Genomic DNA, 21319 nt, shown 5'->3' on the forward strand with positions numbered 1-21319 from the left:
AAAAAAAAAAAAAAAAAAAAAACCTTGTGCATTTGGGGACCAGCAGGTGGCCTGGTGGTTAAGGTGATGGACACTCCCACATGACTGATGGTGGTTTGAATCCCAGACCTGGTGGCTTGCTTTCTCACTCCTCACACCCCTCATCTCTCTCTGGTCAAATTAAAATTAATAAATGAATAAATAAAATAAAAAATGGATGATTATTAAAAATAAAAACCTTGTGCTTTAATGTTCATAGCAGCATTAGTCTCCCAAAAAATGGAAACAACCCAAATGTCTATCAACTGATGAATGGGTAAATAAAATATGGTATGTCCATATGAGAGAATATATTATTAGTAAAAAGCAATGAAGTACTAAATATAAGACAAATGTAGCAATACAAATACATAAAAATGTATAAGTATAAAATAAAGCATAAAGTACATGCTATAGCATGCATGGTCCTGGAAAACATACTAATTAAAAGGAGCCAGTCGCAAAGGCCCACATAGTATATGATTCCGTTTATGTGAAGTATTTCAGAACAGGCAAATCTATAGAGACAGAAAGCAAATTAGGGCTGGGGATTGTCCACGGGGTGGTAATAGCTTAAGGGGTGTGGGATATCTTTGGGGAGGTAATGAAAATGTTCCAAAATAGACTGAGGAGATGTTTACACAACTTCATGAGTATACTAAAAGCCATTGAACATTGAACTGTACACTTCGAATAGCTGAATTGTACAGTGTGTGAAGGATATCTCAATAAAGCTGTTAAAGAGCATTAAAGAAAGGTCAGCCATAGCTCTGTGGTTAAGCACTATGCACTGGGAGCCAGATCCTGCTTGGAAAACATACTGTGTGTGTCCAGGATCCTGACAAGATGGAGAGAGAAATGGAGGAAGAAGGATTGTGTTGTGACCAGGCCTCATTGTTGGGGGTGGAAGGAAGGGTGTGTGCATGTGCACTCTTCTCTCTCTCTCTCTCTCTTTTCTCTGGTGAGTGCTGTACCCTCTGGCAATTAAAAAAGAAGAAGAAGAAGTAAAAGAAGAGTGCTAAAGAATATAGAACTAGCAGATATAAGGAGTAGCTGCCACCCCAGAACTGAGATAGAAAGCACCAGGCAAAGCCCCCCACCCCCACTGCTCTTGCTCCCTTTCTACCCTCACCCTGCCTGGGCTTATTCTGAGCTTGGTGTAGTGGCTCACTGGGTGGCAGAGAAGTGGCCCTGATGGTGCATGGCAGATTTGCTAAAAATCTGCCCTCTAGGGTGGGCCCGTAGTACAGTGGTTAAGTTCTGTGCATAGCAAGCCAGATCCCAACATGCCAACTACAGTTTGAGCCCTGGCAGCTTGAGGAATATGCTGCATGTCTGTGCCCAGCATCCTCTGAGGATAGAGAAGTGGAGGAAAGAGGATAGGGGCATGACCAGGCCCGTTGTGGGTGGGGGGGTAGGTGTGAATGCCCTGCTGTCTCTCTTATGCACGCACATGTGCTCACTGGCAATAAAAACAAAGTTTATATGTAGAGAAAAGTAAATTTGCCTCCTATTGCTAAACTGCTTTCTTGGGTGCTGGGGAAACCTGCTTATAGGGAGGTACCTCTCCAGAAGTCTTCTATTGCAAAACTGCCAAGGGGGTGGAGGTGGTTGCCACTAAAGTGAATGTGCCGGGAGCCTTATGGAGGAACCTATTGGAACCTGAAGCCAAACCCTCTGAATCCTGCGTTGTCTCTCTAGCACCCTCTACTGACAAAGCTTGACATCAGATTAAAGGCAGAGAGCCAAAGAAAATACCAAAGGGTCCCAGATCCACTTTTGTGGGGTAGACAAAAGTATGAAACCACAGCAAAATGTTCAGAAGCAGTCATCTCTCAGGGTGGGTGATCACAACCTCGGCATACCCTTGGTTAATTCCCAATGGAGATCGTCAGATGAGCCTTGCCACACTGGCTGTTGAGAAGCTAAGAAGCTGCATCTTGGGTCCAGCTTGCCTTCAGCTCAGCTCTATTTTTGCATCCTTTTTTGTTCTATTGGCTTTGTTTCTTTTTCCACACACCAGTTGTGCTTATGCTGAATCTCCTATGGCTGCATTGCTACATATTTTTAACTTTTCTTCTGGGTTGGTTTTGGAAATCTTTAAACAATTTTTTTTTTCATTCTATCTTGCTCTTTTTTGTTTGATTTTTATTTCAAAAAATTATTTATTGGGATCAGCATGTAGCGTGGTGGTTAAGGCCCTGGATAAATGCAGTTTGAGTCCTAGACCTGGTGGCTTGCTTTTTCACTTTCCCTCTTTTTTTCTGTCTCGTTCTGGTCAAATTAAAAAGTAAAAGTTATAAAATTTAATGAAATAAATTTTTACAAAATTATTTAACTTGATTTATCATTATTATTATTTTCAGTTTCCTATAGGGCACGTGTGCTCACCAGAGAGAGAGAGAGAAAGAGAAAGAGAAAGCTACCAGGTCTGGGACTCAAACCGCATTTGGCCGTGTAGGAGACCAGCACCTTAACCACCATGCCACCTGTTGGCTCTGTTTGTTTTTATGTTTAATTGTTAGGGCATGTGCACTCTCCAGTGAGAGGAAGAGAGGAAACACGCCTCCTCAATGGAGTATGGTTATACCACTGTCCTTTTTCTTCCATTCCTCCTTCCCATTGGGATTTTGGGCACACGTATCCATATACTCAACATATTTTGTAAGTTGCTGGGGTGGAAGGTAGTGGGATATTTGGGATTTGAACACCAGTCAGCCATATGGGATCTGACTCCCTCTGGACAGCATTTAACCACTGTACTATGAGGCCAGCCCAGTTTGCTCATTTGTTTTGTGCTGGTATTATTTTTCTTTGCTTTTCCTGAGTGCTAATTTTATTTTTTTTTAATTTTGTTGTTTTTTTCCTCCCCGAGTTCTCCCTCTAATCTCTGCCCCTAGCTCTTGTTTGGGGCGGGGGGTGGTGGTGGTAGTACTGGGAGAATCTTTGTTAATGATCTTTATTCTGTGACAATGTTTTTTTCTTTTGTGTGGTCTTCATCTACTCTGCTTCTCCTTTTACCTCAACTGCTACCCCCCCCCCCCCCCCCCCCCCCCCCCTTCTTATTTTCTCTTCGTTGTTCCTGTATTCTATTTTTGTTGCTGTATTTTTGCGTGGATCCTGTACTGATTCGTTTTTATTATTATTCTGATATCACTTCTCTCACTCTTTTTTTTAAAAGAGATTTTTGCCTTTGGGATGCATGCACTCACTGGAGAGTGACAGAGACAGTGAGAAGGAAAATGAGAAATCACCCCCCCAACCCCCAGGGGGGATGACCACACCACAGTCCATTCTCTTCCTGGATTTTGAGCACACACGCACATGTGCCCAGTGTGATTTTTCAAGCCACTGGTCTGGAACTCGAACCACAGTCAGCTATGTGGGATTCCAGCAATGTGACCACTACACCGTCTGCTGGTCCTAATTTTCTCATTATTAAGAGAGAATCTAATACATGACAGAAGCCAGATCACCTGGATTCGAATCTTTGCTCTGTTACTTACTGGCACTGTAAACTTCGATAGGGTACTTTGCCCTCTTTGCCTCAGTTTCTTCTCTATAAAATAGAGAGAGAAATGGACAGGTGTTGTGGGGGCAAAGGCTGGGGGGTTCTAATCTAAGCATGAAGATAGGTGACGTTCCTTGGGAAGTTAAACTTTAGGCTGAGACTCTGAGGAGGAGGAGGATTTCCAGACGAAGTGGTGGGGTCTAGAGGGCTTCAGCCTGGCACTGGGGTGATACTATCACCTAATGATACCATCATAGGATTGTTAAGAAGATTCGAGTTTTGATTTATTAAGTTATACAAAAGTCATGGAAATGTGACTGGTCCCAGTATGTGCTGTGTGGATATTCGCATTATGATTTCATCTGTCACAGAGACGTGTAATTAGCACAGAACTCTTCTTAATAGAATAATTTCACAGAGAAGATGTTAATGAACTACGTAAATCTGCTTGGTCACACATGAAGTGTAAATTGCAAGGTTGTGTTCAGCAAAAATATTTTCAAACGGTTGATGAATTTTTCAGTAACTAGTTTGTGAAGCTGGAATCAAGTGGTACACAATAATTGCTGATTAACTTGCCTGAGAAAATTCAAATTCACAGAGGGATATGCTCCGGAAATACATTGAGTTTTTTCTGTGCATAATTTTGTTGTAATTGATTTCATACCTGTTATGGCTGAAATTTGAAAGCAAAATGCTGACATTTCAGACTAACCTAAAAATTGTTACCAGGTATAATTAAGAAGATATCTACACTGTAAGGTGTTTTAGGAACGGCAAGAGTTTGGTATATTTTATTTCTTAAATTTTTATTTTTTAAAAGATTTATTTAATTCCTTTTGTTATTATTATTATCATTTTTCAATTTGACTAGAGAGAGACAAAGAGAGAGAGAAAGGAAATCGAGAAAGCAAGTCACCAGTCCGGGACCCAAACCGTAGTTGGCCATGTGGAAATCCAGTGCCTTTAACCACCACGGTACCTGCTGGCCCCTGGTATAGTTTATTTGAATGAGTTCAGATTTGTTTACACTTTTCTTTTATGAATGATTAAAATCTAGTTTTTTATACTTTGTGTCCCTTTTTCAACCACAGTATATCCAACTGAATAATCAGTGAAAAGAAAGCCTCTGAGTGCCTATCAGGGATGCAGGGGCAAACAAAACAGACATGTTCCCTACCTGGACTAACCAGAATCTAAATGTTCAATTGTTGTAACATTTAGGAAGTTACAGGTGAACTCTGTAACAAGATAGAAACATAGATGTGGGTGCAAAGGACGGGGAGATCTAATCTAGGTATGAAGATAGGTGTTCCTCATGGAGTTAAACTTTAAGCTGAGACTCAGAGGAAGAGTGGGATTTCCAGATGAAGTGGTGGGATCTAGATGGCTTCAGCCTGGCATTGAGAGAGAATGGTACATTCAAAATAGCAGAAGTTCGGGGCCAGCAGTGGCGTGGTGGTTAAGGACGCTGGACTCCCATGTCGTTGACCATGGTTCAAGTCCCAGACCTGGCGGCTTGCTTTTTCACTCCCCCCTTCCTTCTCTCTCTCTCAGTCCCCCCCTCTCTGGTGAGCACACACTTCCTATAGCAAAAAAAAAAAAAAAAAAAAAGAGAAAACAGGCTGGGCATATGTTATATTAAATTAAAATAAATAAGTTAATTATAATAAATAAGGTTCAATAAAATAATAATAAAATAATTTTTAAAAATAGCAGAAGTTCAATGTTGCAGGCACATACAAGGACAGTGGTAAGAGCTGACAGGAGATCTGGGAGGATAGTTGGACAGAAACCACATCCTGCAGTCTCGCAGGCCTTACGGGATTTGGGACTTGACTCTAAGGATAATAGGAAATTTACCAAGCTTAGGGCTGGGAGTGAAACAATTATATCACATTGGCTGCATTGTTTTAAGATAAATTGGAGAGTGGTAAGAATGGATATGGGAGCTGGCAGGTGGTGTGTTGGTTAAGCTCTGGACTCCCAAATGGCCGACAGCAGTTTACGGCCCGGATATGACATCTTGCTTTGCTTCTCTCTCTCTCTCTTTCTCTCTCTCTCTCTCTCTCTCTCTGTCGCTCTCTCTCTGTCTCTCTCTGATTTAATTAAAGAAGAAGAAGAAATGAAATTAGATAAATAATTTTAAAAAATAAGAATGAATATGAGAGGCTTATTAGGAAGCTCTCATAGCCCAAATAAAAGACAGTAGTAACTTGGAAGAGGATAATGGCAGTGCAGAGGAAGGGACAGTGGATACAGGAAGCAATGGGGAGGTAAGAGTCATAGGACTCAATTGATTATGTGTGGAGGGTGAGAGATGAACAGGAGGGGAGTGCCGAGGATAATTCCAGGTTTCTGACAGGAGCACCTGGGAAGGTGTCATCTTTTTAGTTTGCTATAGGGTGCTTGCACTTGCTGTAGAAAGTAGATGGCCACACTGCAGTCCCTTTTCCATTCTTCTTTTGGGATTTTGATCATACATGCACATATGCCTAGTGTGTTTTCTTTTTTTTTTGCTATAGGAAGTGTGCGCTCACCAGAAAGACAGAGAGAGACAGAGAGACAGAAAGCGAGAAATCACCCCCCAGGGGGGATGGCCACACCGCAATCCCTTCTCCTCCATTCTCCTCTCGGGATCTTGGGCATGCATGTACATGTGGCTGGGGTGAATTTAAGCCACCGGGTCTGGGACTTGAACCACGGTTGACTACATGGGAGTTTGGTGATATAGCCATTATGCTAACTGCTGGTCCCTTGCCCAGTGTGTTATCTAAACCACAGGGTCTGGGACTCAAACATCACAGTCAGCCATGTGGGATCTAGCTGCCTTAATCTCCATACTACCTGCTGGCTCCGTTGTTGTCCATGAGACAGTAAACACTGGAAAAAGAGATTTATAGGACAAGTCAAAGGCACCTGTGAAACATCCAGATGATGAGATAGAGGTAGAAATTGAATAAGTGGACATGGAACTCAGAAGAGATGTTGAGACTGAGCATACAAAGTTTGGGATAGTGGGAACCAGCAGTTAGCGTAATGGCTATGTCGCTGGACTCCCACGTAGTCGACCGCGGTTCGTGTCCCGGACCCGGTGGCTTAAAACTCACGCCGGGCGCGTGTGCGTGCGTGCCCAAGATCCCGAGAGGAGAATGGAGGAGAAGGGATTGTGGCGTGACCATCCCCCCTGGGGGGTGATTTCTCGCTTTCTGTCTCTATGTCTCTCTCTGTCTGTCTGGCGAGCGCACGCGCCCTACAGTGAAAATCTCTCCAAAAAAAAAAAAAGTTTGGGATAGTCAGCATGATGATAGTATATGAAGTCACAGAAGTGGATGACATTGCCTTGGGGGTATCTGCAGAATGAGAATGTAAGAAAGCCTAAGACAGTGCTTTCTACATTTAAGGTCACTTTATTTTTTTATTTTTTAGAGAAATATTTTTGCTATAGGGTGTGTGTGCTCACTGGAGAAACAGATAGACAGAAAGCGTGAAATTATCCCCCTCGGGGGGATGGCCATGCCACAATCCCTTCTCCTCCACTTTCCTCTCGGGTTTTTGGGCACATACGCAGAAGTGCCCATTATGAGTTTCAAGTCACTGGGTCAAGGACTCAAACCAGTCTATTATGTATGAGTCCAGCGATGTAACCATTATGCCAAGATCACTTTTTACATTTAAGATTATGCCTTTAGAATATAGCACTTTTTGAAATGTGTACAAATTATATTAGTTGTGTATGGAGTTGGGGCATATAGTTAGAAAGATATTAATTTATTTCATCTTTTTTTGTTTGTTTGTTAAGAATTTTTTTTTAACTTTATTCATTTTAATTTGACCAGAGAGGGACAGAGTGAGAGAGAGAGGGAAAGTGAGAAAGTGAGCCACCAGGTCTGGGACTTGAACCGTGGTTCACTCTGTGGCAATCCAGCGCCCTTAACCACCACACCACCTGCTGGCCCCAATTTATTTCATCTTTAAACACACTTACGGATCTTTTTAAATGTATTTTTTCTTTATTCAGTGAAAGAGCATATGCATGAGATGGGGAACATGGAGAAGGAGAGGGAAGGAGGGGGAAAGGAAGCACCCTTCACAAGTCTGGCCATGCTGGAATCCCCCTCCTTCAGTCCTCTAGCTCTTTGCATCTTGGGCATCCAAGCATGTGCCTAGCATGTTTTGGGCTAATTCAGCCAGGGATTCAAACCGAGGTCGCCATGTGGGATCTGGCTTTGCTGGAGCGGTGCGTTACTGCTGGGGCATGGAGCCGGTCTGTGGCCCTAAACAGACTCTTCCTGAATGTTTCTGTGTACAAGGAGCTGTGCTGTCAATGGCTGGCAATTCACAGACTGAGATTTTGCTTCTAATCGTGTGCTAATTCTCTGCAGAGGTGGACAAAGAGACAAGATGTTTTCTAAATGCTGTGATAGAGGTAAGCACAGACAGATGTAGGGCAGCAGATAAGGGGAGCTTCCTCAAGGAGCAGGGCCTTGAGCAGAGTCCTAAGGATGAATTGGTGTTAGGCAGGCAAAGACAGCGAGAAAAGCTCTTAGCACTGTATTGCCTTGCACCATGTCAGATGCTGTAGTGTAAAGGTCAGATCACAGGAGAGCTATTGAGTAATATGGCCATTAAGAAGTCAGCAGTGAACTTACTGAGTGACAGGTGAGATCAGAAGCTAGATCAAATGTGGTGGGTTGCATAATGATCAGGAAAAAAGAAGTCAGACAAACTATTTGGGCAGGATTTGAATTTTAGTTTCTTAGTGTCCTCTGTGCCTTGCATAATCATTGGCATTTGGTGTTTGTTGCACGTATATCACATATATATATATATATTGGCCATAGGGTATGTGTATTCACCAAGAGAGATAGAGAGGGAGAGGGAAAGTGAGAAATCACACCACCACCACCCCCCCCAAGGGATGGCCATGTTGTAGTCCCTTTTCCTCTTGAGATTTTGGACATGTATGCACACATACCCAGTGTGTTTTTATTATTTGAATAATTATTTTACTGAATTTTATCTATTATTATCTTTTTAATTTGACCAGGGAGAGACACAGAGAGAGGGAGGAAAAGTGAGAAGGCAAGCCACCAGGTCCTGGACTCAAACCACATTCTACCTTGTAGGAGTCCACTGCCTTAACCATCACACCACTTGCTAGACCAACCTGATGTGTTTTTTAAGCCACCAGGTCTGGGACTTGAACTGTAGAGTCAGTCACGTGGGATCCAGCACCTTGTCCACCATGCCACCTGCTGGCCCATTGTTGCATCTCTCTAGGGAGGAGAGAGATACTTCCTCTCTGAGCTAAGATGCATACAGAAGGAGGAAATATCTAAATTGCTGCTAAGATGCATACATCCTAAAGAGAACTTGCCGTGAGCAGCTGCATCTCTACCTGGGTTTCGTTTTGTTTGGGTTTGGGTTTTGTTTCCAGCTGTACAGGGAGGCCAAGCACACTTCCATAGCCAAAAACTTCTGCCAGGCCTTCTGCGTGGCCCCAGCCATCAAGTAGTGGCACCCTCCCTCCTGTGCTGCTGCAGCTGGGCCAGCACTTCAGCACCCTTTGAAAAGGAAATTTGAAATTCATGCTTTTGAAATTCATAGCTTTTTCATAATAAGCATTTTCCACAAATGTTTTAAAGATACCACCTCATATCCTTTTTTTTAAAAAAAATCTGTTGGGATGTTATTTGAGGACAAAGTTACAGAAATAGAAATGCTTAGTCAAAGATACACCAATGTTATACATTTCAATAGGTACTTCTAAATTATTCCAGAAGAATCTTACCAGTTTACATTTTTTTTTTAAATTGAGCTTTATTTATTTATTTATTTATTTTAATTTGACCAGAGAGGGACAGAGTGAGAAAGAGAGAGGGAAAGTGAGAAAGTAATCCGTCAGGTCCAGGACTCAAACCGTGGTTGGCCATGTGGGAGTCTCAACCACCATGCCACCTGCCAGCTCCTGTGTTTTGTTTCTTAAACTTATTTAATTTTTTCTTCTATGAGAGAGAGACAGGTACCTGTAACAGGATCTTCACTATTGCAGTCCACCCCTGGTCTCACTGATCTGCGTTGCAGGTGGCATGTGTGTGCTTTGTGTGTGCAGGAGGACCTGGGGTACAATCCTAAAACCCTTCCATATGGGTTATGGGTTCAGTTGCATTACAGGTGACAACCACCTGGCCTCAATCTATATTTCTACAGTGTGATGTTTGATTTTTTTATGAGTGTTAAAAAAATTATGGAAGATGTATTCTCCATGTTCATATGTATACCTTCCAATACATGTGACTTACTACAAAATAATTTCATTCAGAAATGTGTGAAGTGAAAAGTAAAAGTCTTCTCAGTGATTAATTTTTCATTATCCTGTCCTATTTCCTACAGATAACCAAGCTAACATTTATATAGCCTAACAAGTCTTTCCTCCCCGCTTTTATATTTATACTTTTTTTGTAAGTATATACATATGTTTATATATAGGAAAAGTAAGCTACTTCGTGTCTGTGTGTGCGGGAATATATGTATATATGTATGTGTGTGTCTGAGAGAGTTCATTTCTAGACTGTATCTTATTCCATTGATCTGTTTATTTTTTCTTGTGCCAATACTCATGTATATTAATTATGGCTTGAATTGGTTTTAATATCTACTAAGGCAAATTCTCATCTCATTCTTTTTCTTTTTTTAAAAAAAGAATTATTTTACTTAACTTTATTTATTTTTAATTTGACCAGAGAGGGGCAGAGAAAGAAGGAGAGAGACGGAAAATAAGAAAGCAAGCCGCCAGGTTCAGGACTTGAACTGTGGTTGGCTCTGTGGGAGTCCAGCGCCCTTACCCACCATGCCACCTGCCTACCCCTCATTAGTTTTCATTTAAAGAATTTCTTGGCTCTTGAGCATGACGCTTTTTTTATTTTTGACCCAAGTTCAAAAATACAGATTTTCACTAGAATTAAACTGAATTTACAAAGAACTGATATATTTCCAACGAAAAAAGAAGTTTGTTAGAGAGCATGTGCATATGCTGGAGAGAGACAGACATAGAAAGAGAATGTGAGAAAGCACACTCCATGGGGAATGGCCACACTGCAGTCCCTTCTCCATCTCCTTTCGGGATTTTGGGCATGCACGTGCACGTACACACACACACAGCATATTTTTCAAGTCGTTGGATACAGGACTCAACCATGCAGTTGGCCATGTGGGGTCCAGCCACCTTAACTACCACACCACTGGCTGGCCCTATATATCCTGTTTTGACTCTTCCCACTTAAGAACCTATGTTATGTCTCTTCATTTATTTAAATCTTTTATGTTATTTGGTGCAAATCTTGCCTATTTCTTCCTAAGTTTATTTTTAGATATTTTATAGATTTTATTAACATCATAAGTAGATTTTTTTCACCTTAAAATTTGTAATTGGTTATCACTAGTGTGGTGTTTTGTTTTTAGTTTTTTGCCATAGGGCATGTGCTTCCACCAAGAGGCAGAGAGAGACAGTAAGAGGAAAAGTGAGAAATCACCCTACAAGGGGAATGGCCATGCCACAATCCCTTCCCCTGTATTCTCCTCCTTGGATTTGGGCATGCATACACACACACACCTGGCATGAGTTTCAAGTTCCTGAATCCAGGACTCGAACTGTGGTTGGCCATGTGGGAGTCCAGCGTCTTAACCACTGTACCAGCTGCTGTCCCCTATCACTGGTATAGTTTTTAAGACACTGATGGGGGACCAGCAGGTGGCGTGGTGGTTGGAGCACTGGACTCCCATATGGCCAACCATGGTTTGAATCCTGGACCTGGAAGCTTACTTTTTTGTGTTCTCTCTCTCTCTCTCTCTGTCTCCAGTGAGTGTCTGTACCCTATGGCAAATTTAAAAAAATAATAATAATGAACACAATTAAATAATTTTTTTTTAAACAACACTTTTTTTTTTTAGTAAATCTTATAATCACTTACTTTGCTGAACTTCCTATCCTAGTAATTTTTTCCTTGGTTTCCTTGGCTTTGTAGGTGGACAATGATATAATTGTTATATTGTTATTGTCATTATTGTTAATATGTACATGTAATTTCATTTTCTTGTGCATTTTGTGGCCAGGCTATCTGGGGTTGGAGAGGAGGTCTTTCTGGCAGATGTTGCAGCTAAGGTGGAGATGAAGGGATGCACAGCAGGTACAGTGGCAGGGTGGGTGAGGATTGTACCCTCTCCAGCCTTGCCAAGAGAAGAAAGGCCGAGTTCAGTGTGTAGAAGGAAGAGTAACTGGAACATAGGACACAGAGGAGGTTGGGAGGAGCGGTTGGAGAAAAATGGGGACTTGGTCCAAAGCTGCTAGGCTTTAAGGAGCAACTACTTTTTGGAAGAATTGAGAATAAAAGGTGTATTAGGGAGAAAGGCCTGTAGAAGATGTTCCGACCCTAATTCCAGGAACCTTTAAATATGTTCTTGGAACAAAAGGGACTTTTCAGGTTAAGAGGGGACTTTAAAAGTGTGTAGCTAAATGTGGGGATTGGCAGGTGGTGTGATAATTAAGGCACTGGACTACCACATGGCTAACACGGTTCGAGTCCCAGACCTGGCAGTTTGCTTTCTTACTTTCCCTCTCTCTCTCTCTGGTCAAATTTTAAAAAATAATAATGATGAATAAAGTTAAATAATAAAAAATGTTGGTAGCTAAATGGAATTAAAATGAGTCAATTTTGGTGCAATTTTTAAAAAGTATATTTAATTTTATTATTATTATTATTTATTTATTTATTTTTTGGAGCGATTTTTGCTATAGGGTGCGTGCGCTCACCAGACAGACAGAGAGAGACATAGAGACAGAAAGCGAGAAATCACCCCCCAGGGGGGATGGTCATGCCTCAGTCCCTTCTCTTCCATTCTCCTCTCGGGATCTTGGGCACGCACGCACACGCGCCCGGTGTGAGTTTTAAGCCACCGGGTCCGGGACGTGAACCGCGGTCAACTATGTGGGAGTCCAGCGACATAGCCATTACACTAACTGCTGGTTCCCTTATTATTATTTATTTTGGCAAGAGAGAGAAAGTGAAAAATCATCCTATCAGGTTCGGGACTCAAACTGGTCAGCCATGTGAGAGTCCAGTGCTTCAACACCACATCACCTGCTGGCCCTGCTGCAAAAAAATTTTTAAATCCATTTAGAGTTGATCCATAATAGGCATTTTCTGTGAATTTTTTGAAGTCATTTATAATTAAGATTATAGACCTTAAAATAAGAAGATTAGCCAGGACTCTTCAGCTGGGCCCAATATAGTCACATGAGCCCTGAAAAGCAAAGGGAGTTTCTCTGGTGGGCAGCAGACACAAGACAGGAAGGGGAAGGTGGAGAGATTCAGAGTGAGAGAGACTTTACCTGCTGTGGCTGGCAGGGCCCACATGGACAGCATTAAAGACTGCAGAACTAAGACTGGCTTCTTCGGATGCCCCACCAGGAAATGGGTCCCTCAGTCCTATGACTGCCAGGAGCCTCATTCCACCAACAGCCTGAGTGGGCTTGGAGGTGGGCTCTTCCCTGGAGCCTCCAGAGAGGAATGCATCATGGCTGAGACCTGGGCCTGGCCCTGTGAGGCTAGGCTAAGACTCAGCTGAGCCCCACTGTAGCTGACTTAGGCCCTCAGAACTCTGGGATGATAAATTGGTGTTTTAGACTGTAGCACTTTGCAACTGCACCAGTAGAAAACCAACATAAAGGAATTTAAGCAAAAAACGTAACTCAGATTCTATGTTATTAAAATGCTACTCTGGGACGAGCAGTTGGCATAATGGCTATGTTGCTGGACTCCATGTAGTTGACCGCAGTTCAAGCCGCATGTGTGTGTGTGCCCAAGATCCCGAGAGGAGAATGGAGAAGGGATTGTGGTATGACCATTCCCCTGGGGGGTGATTTCTCGTTTTCTGTCTCTCTGTCTCTCTCTGGCTTTGTTTCTGGTGAGCACACACACCCTATAGCAAAAACCTCTCCAAAAAACAAAACAAAACAAGGCTACTGCAGGTCCCACCAGCAGGGGCATGGTGGTTAAAGGTGGTGGACTCCTCCCACATGGCTGACCTCAGTTTGAATCTTGGACCAGGTGGCTTGCTTCTCATATTCCCTCTCTCTCTCTCTCACAGTCTCTCTCACTCTCTCTCTCTCTCTCTGATCAAATTAAAATAAATAAATAAAGTTAAATAAAATAATTCTTAAAAAAAAAAAGAAAAGACTACTCCAGGGGCCAGCAGGAGGCATGGTGGTTAAGGTGTTGGACTTCTACATGGTCGACCACAATTCAGGTTCTGGGCCTTGCAGTTTGCATTCTCATTTACTCTTTCTTTCTCCCTCTCTCTCTCGTCAAAATAAAAAAATAATAATAATAAGTAAGATTAAATAATTCTTTTAAAAAAAAATGTTATTCCAGGAGGCCAGCAGGTAGCATGGAGGTTAAGATGTGGAATCCCACATGGTCAGCTGCACAGTTCAAGTCCCAGACCTGGTAGCTTGAAAATCAGGCCAGCAGCATGTGCATGCATACCTAAAATCCCAAGAGGAGAATGGAGGAAAGGGGATTGCAGTGTAGCTGTCCCCCTGGAGGATAATTCCCCTCTCTCTCTCTTTATTTCTCTCTGGTGAGCATACATGTCCTATAACAGAACTTAGAAAAAAGAGAGGTAGCAGGTAGGGTAGTGGTTCAAGTCCTAGACTCCCACATGATTGACTGTGGTTTGAGTACGAGACCCACCAGCTTGCATTTCACACTGGGTGCATGTACATGCATGTCCAAAATCCTGAGAGGAGAAAGGATTGCAGTATGACCATTTTCCTGGGAGAGGGGTACTTTCTCACTTTCTCTCTCTGGCGAACACACATACTGTATAACAAAACTTAAAAACAAATAAAAAAAAGGCTATTTCCTGTGTTGTATGGACTATGACTTTGGAGAGTGTCATTGTGGAGGCAGAAAACTTGTTTGTGGAAACACAGAGACAGCATGGACTGGAGTAGTGGGGGTAGGAAGGGAATAGGATTGAGATCTACTTTGGGAGGTAAGAATCACCAGGCTTGGTGGGGGCATTGTAGCGATGACTGCTGATTTCTGGTGTAGGTGGCAGGTAGAGGTGAAGCTGTTCCTAGAGGTAGGGACGAACCAGTTGGAAGATGCCATATCCTGGACTCAGTGGCAGCTCTCCGTTCTTCATTTGGGAATTTTCTCCATAGATACTTTGTTTTAAGGTAGAGTATTTGCTTTGTCTTTTGCCATCTAAATTGTTCTGTTTTATTTTTAGGTCATGTAGGAAATTGTAAATCATGTGAAGATGGGACTCTTGGTGTTTGTGCGCAACTTGCTGCTAGCCCTCTGCCTCTTTCTGGTACTGGGATTTTTGTATTACTCCGCGTGGAAGCTGCATTTACTCCAGTGGGAGGACTCCAGTAAGTACAGCCACCCATGCCTGCCCCACAGAAAGCCTGTGCAGGTCAGCGTTTGGGTTTCCATGTGGCCGCTGTGCACTCACATTCTTCAGAGCAAGGCAGTGAGAGTGAACCGAACATTTCTGGGACTTAGGCTTAGCAGTTCCCTACTGTTTCAGTTGCTGTAGGCTGAGAACTTTGGTTTTTGTTTTTATTTTTGTTTTTAAAACTGCATGCCATGGCAAATCTCAGTTTCTTTTATGAGCTCCGTGGCAATGTGCTATTTGTCAATAGAAACCCAGACTGTACTCATACTTCTTGTCCTTAAATGCTTTTTAATTACTACTGGATTGGGCCATGCTCATTTGTCGTGTATTGCCTTAGGGTTAGAGATTGAAATTAGTTTCTTCTGCCCTTCGAACGTGTATCTTTTCCTTTTCCTTGACTTTTCATTTTTAAATTTAATACTACATCTGTTTTGTTTTCCCTAAAGAAGTTTTGTTTACTTAATCTTTTTAGTCCTTGCTGGTATTGAACTTGTACCTGACTAGAATAATGGTCTCTTGTCCCTACACAGAAACTCCTGATTCGTTCCCATTTGTGCATTTGGTCTCATGTGCTCTACAGTGTTTTCTGCATAGCCTGATCTCTCAGACTTGGTTTCTGTCTAGTCATTATACGTTGTCTGTTTGTGGTTATAGTCTCACAGGGTGAGGGCTTACCTTCTCTTCTTGACTGTAGCTTGCAATATTACACAGTGACTCAGTGACCATACGTGATTTTCCTTCCTTTTTTAAAAATTTATTTTACTGGGAACCAGCAGTTAGCATAATGGATATGTTGCTAGACTCCCATGTAGTGACCGCAGTTTGCATCCCGGACCTGGTAGCTTAAAACTCACACCAGGCGCGTGTACGTGCATGCGTGCCCAAGATCCCGAGAGGAGAATGGAGGAGAAGGGATTATAGTGTGGCCATGCCCCCTGGGGGGTGATTTCTCGCATTCTATCTCTGTCTGTCTCTGTCTGTCTGGCGAGTGCATGTGCCCTATAGCGAAAAACCTCTCAAAAAAAATTATTTTACTTATTTATCACGAGAGAGAGATAGATAGGGGCCCCTGAAGGGATTCTGTTACACCATGACCCTTCCCCCAGCCCTCTAGCCTTCCTTGGGTGCTCCTGCGAGCATGCCCGTTGGTTCAGGTTGACCTGGGAACCAAACTTAGGGTCTTCCCCCGTGGCTCTAGTATCACCAGTGGCACCCTTTTTGCATGCACCACAATGGCCATCATTTTTGTTATATTGCCCAATGGTTATCTGAGCTTTCTCTAGGAAATAGAGTTGACTGTTTTGATTCTCAGTAATGTGCTTCCAGTAGTAGTTTCGTTTTTCACAAACATCCTGCTATTGGCCATGTGGGGTCCAGTCCTTAACCACAACTCCACCGGCTGGTTCATCTGCTGTCTTTTGCAGTGTTAGCTGACTAACTATTTGTGATTTACAAAATGGGTGCAGACAGGCTGCATATGCATGTATGCCCAAAATCACAAGAGGAAAATGGAGGGGAAGAAACTGTGGCAGTGACCATTCCCCTGGGCGGGGGGTGGGGGGAGTGATTTCTCACTTTCCCTCTGTCACTGTTAGGGTTCAAGACTCAGGAGGTGTCATCTGAAGAGAACAAAGGAAAGTTTATTGAGATAAAGAGTGCCCAGAGAAGCCAGAGGCGCTTCAGCCCATGGGCCAGGAAGGAGGGATTGCCTTTTATAGAGCAACCAAGCTATTCTGGGAGACTGTATGCACAACTGCTTTGCTGGGGAGTTAGGCACAGTGGGAGAACATACATGAAACACTTGGTGGGATTTTTGATCTCTCTGGGGGTGGAGGAGGAGTTAGACCTCTCAGTACTCACCTAGGGTCATTGTCTGCTACTTCCTGGGTCAGCATGACCTTGCAGTAGCAGCACCTGGAGCGTGGGCTCCTGCCAAGGCCAATTCTGCAGAGGTGGCCTTGGTTCCTTGTCAGGCCTGGAGTGATAGCAGGTGGTGCTCAGAAGAGCTTTACTGAATGTGACCTTACACTTTCTCTTTCTCTCTGTCTCTCCCTAGAGAGCGCACATGCCCCATGGCAAAAATCTTTTTAAAAAAGTCTTCAGCATTATTTTCTCTTAATTTTGATAGTATTAATAACTTATATTACCTATTGGAATTTGTTCATGGTGGGGGAAGAGGGCTAGAATGTCTTATTATTAGATTATTTATTCAATAAGTAGTATGGGGTACACCTCATAGAACAGTGGTTGAGGGAGCTGGATCCCATGTGGGATCCCAGTGGCTTGAAAAATCTGTAGAACATAAGGGTCTACAGGTGGCATGGTGGTTAAGGTGCTGGACTCCCACATGACTGACTGCAGTTTGAGTCCCAGACCTGGCACCTTGCTTTCTCTCTCTCTCTCTCTGGTCAAATTGAAGAAGAAGAACAAATAAAATAAAATAAATAACTCTAAAAAAAAAAAAAGAAAAGAAAAATCTGTAGGGCATGCATATGTGCCTGCCCAAAATTTCAACAGGATGGAAAAATGGAGAAGAGATTGTGGTATGACCATGCCCTTTTGGAGGTTGCTTTTTCCTTGCTTCTCTCTGGTAAGTGTGCATGTGCTTTTGCAATCAGAGAGAGAGAGAGATACATGTGACTAGGCTTGGTCAGATTGCCAAGGCTTGGGTCAGATGCTTAACCTGAGAGACGTCTAGTATGAGGTTAGTCTAATTATCAACTTGTTTTTATTTATTTACTTATAGAGATATTTTTTGCTTTAGGGTGCATATACTTGCTAGAGACACAGAGAGAAAGTGAGAAATCACCCCCCAGTGGGGATAGCCACGCCACAGTCCATTCTCTTCCATTCTACTTGGCACACACGCACATGCACCTGGCATGAGTTTCAAGCCTCTGGGTCCGGGACTTGAACCATGGCCGACCGTATGGGAGTCTAGTGCCTCAACCACCATGCCACCTGCTGGACCCACCAACCTGTTTTAAAAAGTGTTATAGACCCAGCTGTGGTAGTCATGCTGGACACTGCTGCTTGGTAAGTGGATTTCACATGGGAGCCTTGGGTTTGATTTCTGGCCCATCCTTAAAGAAAAGCGAGCGTGGTGGCACGCTCTGTAGTTCCAGCTACTGGGGAGACTGAGGCAGGAGTATTACAAGCTCAGGTCTGTTCTGGGCAATATAGAGAAACCCTACCTGAAGAAGCTGGGCCTGGTGCTCTACGCCTGTGATCTCAGTTGTGCTGCAGGCGGAGGCAGAAGGATCATGATATGGCAGAACCCTGTCTACAATACCATGCTCATACGTAGGAAAAGTAATAAAAATGAAAAATGTTGTAGTATTATATTATGTATACTAGGATAAAATGCATTTACACGCATACAACACACACATATATACATTTTTTGTTGTTTTTTGCTATGGTATGCATACACTCACCAGAGAGAGACAGAAAAATGGAGAGATAGAGAGGGAAAGTAGGAAAGCACTCCCCAGGGGAGGGTGCACTGTAATATCTTCTCCATTTTCCTGTCTGGATTTTGGGCATGTATGCACATGTGACAAGTGTTTCTTAAGCCATCAGGTCTGGGACTCAAACTGTGCAGTTGGCCATATGGGATCCAGCTCCCTTAAACATCACACCACCAACAGGACTCTATACACATACGCTTTTATATAACTATATTAAATTTATGAGCAGATCAACAGTCTTTGGAGTTAGAGAGTTGGGTGTGCTTCAAAATGTGGATAAAATCTTTACATTTCTTTTAGTTTGGATGTTTTATTCAGGTCAGTGTCTTGTATAAGAATTGGATAGTTGCCTCTTCAGTAGACCCGATTCCAGTGGTTGATCTGATGGAAGCTTTGCATATTTTAATTTATTTTACATTTTATTTCTTGTTAATAAAAAATCAATCATTGTGTAGAAATATTCCTGTGTTGTGGGACCTCTAAAAATGTGTGCTGCTATGTTTGTCAGTTATAGCAGCTCCCTTTATTCTATGTTCTAGTCCATATTTACAAAAGATCATAACCAGAGAGATTATAAAATATGCATTATTGATCTGATTACTGTGAAGAATATCACCTGGCAAGTAGGTTGGAAATTGGATCTGATATTAAGAGAAGGACAGGTTGAAGTGAATTTAATAGACGCAGGACATTACCTTTTTTTTTTTTTTAAGGTTTTTGCAGTAGGGCACATCTGCTGGCAGGAGAGAGACAGAGGAAGACAGTGAGAAGGAAGGTGAGAAATCACGCCCCAAGGGAAATGATCACACCACAATCCTTTCTCCTCCATTCCCCTCTCAGGATTTTGAAGGACATTAGCTTAACTCTTAGTTTTCCTTCTTTAAAGTAAAATGGGGTGGGGGAACCAGCAGATGGCATAGTGTTTACATTGCTCAACTCCCACATGGCTGACCATAGTTCAAGTCCTGGACCCAGCAGCTTGAAACTCACACCAGGTTCATGTGCGTGCCTGCCCAAAATCCAGCGAGGAGATTGGAGGAGCAGGGATTCCAACATGGCCATGCCCTTGGGGGGATGATTTCTCACTTTTTGTCTCTCTATCTCTGTCTCTCTGGCAAGTGCACGTACCCTATAGCAAAAATCCCTCTGGAAAAAAAAGTGAAATGGGGGACCAGCAGATGGCCTAATGATTACGTTGCTGTACTCCCACATAGTCAACTGTGATTTTAGTCCCAGACCCAGCAGCTTAAACTCACCCCAGGCATCTGTGCCCAGAATGCCAAGAGGAGAGCAGAGAAGGGATTGCAGCATGGCCATCCCACCTTGGGAGTGATTTCTCACCTTGTCCCAATGGCACGTGCACACAGCCTATAGCAAAAATCTCTGAAAAAATAATTTCTGCCCACAACTAAGGGAAGTGTACTCTACTATCAATGACAGAGGAGTCTTCCTTCCCATAACAGAAGATAAATGCTGTCAGACTAGCCCTCCTACTACAAAAAGCTGTAAAACTGAACAAAATAAATGAAGCAACCGTAAAGCAGTAGACAAGAGGCAGTATAAAATTTCAGTTGCTCAGAGAAGGTCTACTCTAGACCCACCCTAAGTAGGCCTAAAGCCAACACCCAGCAAGACAGATTTTGACATTTTTTTTTTAAGATTTTTAAGTTCCATCAAATTAGAGGAATCAAAAATACATGGACTTTCCTCAGATGCACGATAACAAGACATAAAATCAGGACCCCCCAAGTTCAGGGTGATCCAGTAGAACTGAACTGCCTGCTAAAATTCACATCTACATTCTTCAGAGGAAGGTAACAGTCTTAGTAGTTTCTGTGTGTAACATCCTCAGTGTCCAAGGTTCAATAAAAAGTTGCTAAGACATTCAGAGAACCAGGGAAATGTGACCCATATTCAAGAAAAAAGCCAAGTCTGTAGATAAGATAGCCCCAATGTTGCACTTGGTGGACAAAGTAGCTATTAAGAATACATCGAAAGAATTAAAGGAAAATGCAGTGAACAATAAGTAGTCTCAGCAGAGAAATGGAATCTGTAAAAAAAAGAACCAAATGTAAACTGTAAAACAAAAGTACAGTAACTGAAATGAAATTCCACTTAGAATTGGATTAAATGTAACAGGAATTAATGAACTCCGGGAGAGTGCAATAGAAATCATCCAGTCCAAGCACAGAAATCAACAGTATTGAAGAACAATGGACAGAGCCTTAGGGACCTGTGGTCAGCATGAAATGATCTAATATGTGTCAGAATAGGGTAGGAAAAAATTTGAGAAATAATGGTTGCAGATTTTCTAAACTTGATGAAAAACAGACTTATATATCCAAGAAGCAGAACAAACCCTACAATGAATAAATACTGAGGGGAAAAAAAATCTAGGTGCGTTGTAGTTAAATTTCTGAAATTTGAAAATAAAGAGAAAGTCTTGAAAGCAGACAGAGAAATGAGACTTTACATAAATCACATAGATATCACTGTCTTTTTATCAGAATAAGCCTTAGAGGTCAGGAGATAGTGAAAGCATCTAGTGTTAAAAGAAAGAATGCAAAAACCTGTCATCCGAAAATTCTTTAGTGAAATGTTTTTCAAAAATGAGTATGAAATAAAGATCCATGTAATTACAGGTATGAATTTTTTTTAAAAAATTATTTAATTCCATTTGTCATTATTATTTTTTAATTTGACCAGACAGAGACAAAGAGAGAAAAGGAAAGTGAGAAAGCAAGCCGCCAGGTCTGGGACTTGAACCGGGGTCAGCCATGTGGGAGTCCAATGCCTTTATCTACCACACCACCTGCCAGCCCAATGAATTTTATTTTTATGTAAATTATAC

General features: G+C 42.3%; 1 protein-coding gene and 1 long non-coding RNA gene across 4 annotated transcripts in view; one reads left to right on the plus strand and one right to left on the minus strand.

Moving 5' to 3' along the window:
• The window catches only part of LOC102487700 (uncharacterized), a 59459-nt gene that overhangs the window by 6489 nt on the left and 31651 nt on the right, over window positions 1–21319 (minus strand). The gene's annotated exons all lie outside the window — the stretch shown is intronic.
• The window catches only part of ST3GAL3 (ST3 beta-galactoside alpha-2,3-sialyltransferase 3), a 187870-nt gene continuing 181378 nt past the window's right edge, over window positions 14828–21319 (plus strand). For all 3 annotated transcript variants that reach the window (XM_006153759.2, XM_006153760.2, XM_006153761.2), the window contains exon 1: window positions 14828–14972. In XM_006153759.2, the coding sequence (XP_006153821.1) occupies window positions 14858–14972 (115 nt within the window). In that variant the 5' untranslated portion in view covers window positions 14828–14857. The remainder of the gene's footprint in view (window positions 14973–21319) is intronic.

The sequence above is a fragment of the Tupaia chinensis genome, unplaced genomic scaffold (genome assembly GCF_000334495.1).
Source record: "Tupaia chinensis unplaced genomic scaffold, TupChi_1.0 Scaffold000387_1, whole genome shotgun sequence".
In the NCBI taxonomy this organism is placed as follows: Eukaryota; Metazoa; Chordata; class Mammalia; order Scandentia; family Tupaiidae; genus Tupaia; species Tupaia belangeri.